Source organism: Mustelus asterias, chromosome 3, assembly GCF_964213995.1.
Source record: "Mustelus asterias chromosome 3, sMusAst1.hap1.1, whole genome shotgun sequence".
Lineage (NCBI taxonomy): Eukaryota > Metazoa > Chordata > Chondrichthyes > Carcharhiniformes > Triakidae > Mustelus > Mustelus asterias.
The window spans coordinates 6,075,963-6,082,128 of record NC_135803.1 but is presented as its reverse complement, the minus strand read 5'-3'; the positions used below and the strand labels follow the sequence as shown (position 1 = coordinate 6,082,128).

General features: G+C 47.1%; 1 protein-coding gene across 1 annotated transcript in view; it reads left to right on the top strand.

The window, feature by feature from the left end:
• LOC144485725 (growth hormone secretagogue receptor type 1-like) overlaps nt 1–4,011 on the top strand; it is a 31,135-nt gene extending 27,124 nt beyond the window's left edge. Inside the window, exon 2 of the mRNA XM_078203821.1 lies at nt 3,707–4,011. Coding sequence (XP_078059947.1) covers nt 3,707–4,011 — 305 coding nt within the window. The remainder of the gene's footprint in view (nt 1–3,706) is intronic.
• Nucleotides 4,012–6,166: the final 2,155 nt, after the last annotated feature.

Below are 6,166 nucleotides of genomic sequence, written 5' to 3'. Positions count from 1 at the left end.
CTGGAACCTTCCCAACTCCGGGGGTAGGCTGTCAGGAAGGGAAAGCTGCTTGTTCAGTGAGATGGATGCAGAAATTCCAGGCCACCCTGGGGTCACAAGTGGAGGCAGAAAATCACAAACAGAAGGTCCACCGCCGGCTTTCAACCCAGCCTGATTTCTCCCACCATCACGATGGAGTCTAAATAGAATGACAGCAATGTGCCAGATCCCTGAAATGATGGTTCACTTCATCCCAGTCAATGATGGTCTTAAAATGAGAGCAGTTAGGCCATTCAGGAGTGCTGTCGATGGACTTCTCATAGAATCATAGAATCCCGACAGTGCAGAAGAGGCCATTTGGCCCATTGAGTCTGCACAACTCTCCTACAGAGTATCTTACCCAAGCCCTCTCCCCGTTCCTATCCCCGCAATCCCACACGTTTCAAAGAACAAAGAACAACACAGCACAGGAACAGGCCCTTTGGCCCTCCAAGCCTGCTCCGCTCATGTGCCCACTAGACCATTCTTTTGTATCCCTCTATTCCCAGTCTGTTCATGTGGCTATCCAGATAAGTCTTAAACGATCCCAGCGTGTCTGCCTCAATCATCTTGCTTGGCAGTGCATTCCAGGCCCCCACCACCCTCTGCGTAAAATACGTCCCCCTGACATCTGTGCTGAACCTTGCCCCCCTCACCTTGAACCCGTGACCCCTTGTGTTCGTCGCCTCCGACCTGGGAAAAAGCTTCCCACTGTTCATCCTATCTATAGTAAGAAGTTTAACAACACCAGGTTAAAGTCCAACAGGTTTATTTGGTAGCAAAAGCCACACAAGCTTTCGAGGCTCTGAGCCCCTTCTTCAGGTGAGTGGGAATTCTGTTCACAAACAGAACTTATAAGACACAGACTCAATTTACATGAATAATGGTTGGAATGCGAATACTTACAACTAATCCAGTCTTTAAGAAACAAAACAATGGGAGTGGAGAGAGCATCAAGACAGGCTAAAAAGATGTGTATTGTCTCCAGACAAGACAGCCAGTGAAACTCTGCAGGTCCACGCAACTGTGGGAGTTACAAATAGTGTGACATAAATTCTGATTCTAGGATCGCATGATAAAGACTCAGGAGGAAAAAAGCAGAAATATTTATGTGAAATAGTGTGACATAAACCCAATATCCCGGTTGAGGCCGTCCTTGTGTGTGCGGAACCTGGCTATCAGTTTCTGCTCCGCGACTCTGCGCTGCCGTGTGTCGCGAAGGCCGCCTTGGAGAACGCTTACCCGAATATCAGAGGCCGAATGCCCGTGACCGCTGAAGTGCTCCCCAACAGGAAGAGAACAGTCTTGCCTGGTGATTGTCGAGCGGTGTTCATTCATCCGTTGTCGCAGCGTCTGCATAGTTTCCCCAATGTACCATGCCTCGGGACATCCTTTCTTGCAGCGTATCAGGTAGACAACGTTGGCCGAGTTGCAAGAGTATGTACCGTGTACCTGGTGGATGGTGTTCTCACGTGAGATGATGGCATCTGTGTCGATGATCCAGAGTCACGCAGCGCAGAGTCGCGGAGCAGAAACTGATAGCCAGGTTCCGCACACACAAGGACGGCCTCAACCGGGATATTGGGTTTATGTCACACTATTTCACATAAATATTTCTGCTTTTTTCCTCCTGAGTCTTTATCATGCGATCCTAGAATCAGAATTTATGTCACACTATTTGTAACTCCCACAGTTGCGTGGACCTGCAGAGTTTCACTGGCTGTCTTGTCTGGAGACAATACACATCTTTTTAGCCTGTCTTGATGCTCTCTCCACTCCCATTGTTTTGTTTCTTAAAGACTGGATTAGTTGTAAGTATTCGCATTCCAACCATTATTCATGTAAATTGAGTCTGTGTCTTATAAGTTCTGTTTGTGAACAGAATTCCCACTCACCTGAAGAAGGGGCTCAGAGCCTCGAAAGCTTGTGTGGCTTTTGCTACCAAATAAACCTGTTGGACTTTAACCTGGTGTTGTTAAACTTCTTACTGTGTTTACCCCAGTCCAACGCCGGCATCTCCACATCATCCTATCTATGCCCTTCATAATTTTATACATCTCTATTAGGTCGCCCCTCATCCTCTGTCGTTCCAGGGAGAACTTCCCAAGTTTACCCTTTCCCAAGCTAATCCATCTAACCTACATATCTTTCGACACTAAGGGGCAATTCAATATGGCCAATCCACCTAACCTACACATCCTTAAACTGTGGGAGGAAACCAGAGCACCCGGAAGAAACCCACGCAGACACGGGGAGAACGTGCAAACTTCACACAGTGAATCACTCAAGGCCGGAATCGAACTCAGGTCCCTGGTGCTGTGAGGCAGCAGTGCTAACCACTGCGCCACTTGGGTATAAGTATCGAGGGTGATGCAAATATGGCCTGTTGATTCAGGCTGGAGGGGCCGAATGGCTACCTCCTCTCCCTGTGGTCTCTGGGTTACTATCGCAACAACTTGCATTTACCTAGTTGAACAAAATGTTTCAAGATGCTTTTCAGATGTGTAATCCACTCAGAAAATAACCAACTCCACCTCAAATGAAGTTATATCAGGAGAGAGGTCAGAATGGTGGCTAAATAGCTGGCTTTTTGAGCAGATCTTGAAGGAAAAGAGGGAGATGGAAGGATGGAGGGAACTGCAGAGATCAGGGGTCAGGTAGCTGAAGGTATTGCTATCAATGGTGGGAGGGTCCGTTATATCCTGCCCAAGTGTGAGGGACCATAAAATCGCGGTCCTGGAGTCACATGTAGGCCAGATCAGAGAAGGACGATAGATTTCCTTCCCTAAAGGACATTGGTGAACCAGATGGACTTTTACAATTGATGATGGTTTCATGGTCAGCATTACTGAGACTGGCTTTATGTTCCAGATTTAGCCATTGAAATTTAATTTCACCGGCTGCTGTGCTGGGATTTGAACCCGTGACCTCAGAGCAATAGCACTTGGCCTTTGGATTACTCGCCCATGACGCCAACGTTTCCTCAAAATGTGCAAGAGGCCAAAATTGGAGGAGGGCAGAGACCACGGAGGGTTGTGGGGATGGTGGAGATGACAGAGATAGGGAGGTCATAGAGTTCAGTGTCCAAGAACAGCCATGGCGTAACACATACCTTTATCCAACTGCATTCATGGCCTGAGATTAACTTTCAAGTTTTAAGTTTGTTTATTAGTGTCACAAGTAGGCTTACATTAACACTGCAATGAAATTACTGTGAAAATCCCCCAGTCGCCACACTCCAGTGTCTGCGGGGACACTGAGGGAGAATTTAGCATGGCCAATGCACCATAACCAGCACGTCTTTAGGACTGTGGGAGGAAACCGGAGCACCCGGAGGAAATCCACGCAAACACACAGACGGTGATCCAAGCCAGGAATCGAACCCAAATCCCTGGTGCTGTGAGGCAGCAGTGCTAGCCACTGTGCCAGTGTGAGGAGGTGGTGGAATGGTTTACAGTGAGGTACTTCTGAATGACAATGTGGGAAATATGGTGGCCAGTTTGAATACAGCAAGATCCCTAAAGCAGTAATAAAACCAGAATCACTTGTTTACCATAACTGACCATTTTTCTTTTCCAGTTAGTCCCCTGGTGTATACCTGGCAGAGTGCAATGTTCCTGGGAACTGTGCACAGTTTCAGGGTGGGTAAGCTGTTTCTGACTAATCTCTGTCCCTCCCTCTCTTGCAGCTGTTGTGGTGTTTGCCTTCGTGCTGTGCTGGCTGCCCTTTCATGTCGGCCGCTACCTCTTCATCAAGTCCTCGGAGGCGGGCTCCTTTGAGATGCTCCAGATCAGCCAATACTGCAACCTGGTCTCTTTTGTCCTCTTCTACCTTAGCGCTGCCATCAACCCCATCCTTTACAACATCATGTCCAAGAAGTACCGGGTGGCCGCCCTCAAACTCTTCCACATCAAGAAGGCACCGAGGAGAACCCCGTCGACCTTTAAGGAAGAGAGCTGCCCCCAATGGACAGAGACCAGCATCAGCACTTGACCACCGGACAGCAGCCAAGAGTTACCGTGCTGACGTTTGTTCGTGGACATACGCAGACCGGAGGCAGCCATGGTGGACTGGACAAAGAGTGTATTAGCCCCACGTTGAGTGAACCAGAAGGGGTGCTGCCCCGATGACGGGGAGGGTGAAGCAGCCACAGTTTGGGCAACTATGATAAAACAAATCCCGACGTGATTGCGAAGAATTTGGTTGGTGTCCCTTTAACCTTGCCTGTCTACACCGTACATCAAGATCATCCACAAAGAGCAGGCTGCCTTTCTGATGCCAGAGTATAAATATTTCAGCTGTTACCCTGAAACCAGTAAATTGATGTTGGTACCCAGTCAGCTGGTTAATTGAAGACAGACTGTGGTGATGAAGAGCTGTGTTAGGCTCGTCAGAATGTTGTAAATTATCTTCGCTTTCATGCCCTGTATTGTGTGGTAAAAGAATTCTCAAAGACAGTTCTTTCTTTGTTCAAAAAAAAACAACAGACTGAAGCCAACAACACCTTCCGACAGGAAAACATTGAAACTGTGCAACAGTGAAAGATCAACGTGCATTTAAACTGCAATCTGCCATCCCGATAGTCACAGGATACAATAACAATGGATTTATTGACTACTCTTTTCCATCAATGTCTATCAATGAAGCTACACCAGATCCACACGGGTGAGGAACATGTCCCGCGGTGGAGAGGGTAGTTGTGGGGTGGTGGTTGGGGAAGGGGGGGGGGTTGTTAAATGTGGCCAGACATTCAAAACTCCATTGACATCAGCATAGAGTCATAGAGGTTTACAGCATGGAAACAGGCCCTTCGGCCCAAATTGTCCATGCTCATAACTTGTCCAGTTTTTACTACGAAGCTGGTCCCAATTGCCCGCATTTGGCCCATATCCCTCTATACCCATCTTACCCATGTAACAATCTAAATGCTTTTTAAAAGACAAAATTGTACCCGGCTCTACTACTACCTCTGGCAGCTCGTTCCAGACACTCACCACCCTCTGTGTGAAAAAATTGCCCCTCTGGACCCTTTTGTATCCCTCCCCTCTCACTTTAAACCTATGCCCTCTAGTTTTAGACTGCCTATCTTTGAGAAAAGATGTTGACGATCTAGTTGATCTATGCCCCTCATTATTTTATACATCTCTATAAGATCACCCGTAAGCCTCCTCTGCTCCAGGGAAAAAAATCCCAGTCCATCCAGCCTCTCCTTATAACTCAAACCATCAAGTCACAGTAGCATCCTAGTAAATCTTTTCTGCACTCTTTCTAGTTTAATATTGACCTTTCTATAATAGGGTGACCAGAACTGTACACAGCATTCCAAGTGTGGCCTTACCAATGTCTTGTACATCTTCAACAAGATGTCCCAACTCCTGTATTCAATGTTCTGACCAATGAAAAGTAAGAAGTCTCACAACACCAGGTTAAAGTCCAACAGGTTTATTTGGTAGCAAATACCATAAGCTTTCGGAGCTTGCTGCTCCTTCGTCAGATGGAGTGGTCTCTCCAACGCCGGCATCTCCACATCATGACTGACCAATGAAACCAAACATGCTGAATGCCTTCTTCACCACCCTGTCCACCTGTGACTCCGCTTTTAACGAGTTATGAAACTGTGCCCCGAAATCTCTTTGTTCTATAACTCTCCCCAACGCCCTACCATTAACTGAATAAGTCCTGCCCTGGTTCAATCTACCAAAATGCATCACATTGCATTTATCTAAATTAAACTCGATCTGCCATTTGTCAGCCCACTGGCCCAATTGATCAAGATCCCGTTGCAATTCGCGATAACCTTCTTCATTGTCCACTATGTCACCAATCTTGGTGTCATCTGCAAACTTACTAACCATGCCGCCTAAATTCCCATCCAAATCATTAATATTAATGACAAATAACAGTGGGCCCAGCACTGATCCCTGAGGCACACTGCTGGTCACAGGCCTCCAGTTTGAAAAAAACCCTCTACAACCCTCTATTGGCTTCTGTCATCAAGCCAATTTTGTATCCAATTGGCTACCTCACCCTGGATTCCGTGAGATTTAACCTCATGCAACAACCTACCATGCGGTACCTTGTCAAAGGCCTTGCTAAAGTCCATGCAGACAACGTCAACTGCACTGCCCTCATCTACCTTCTTGGTTAC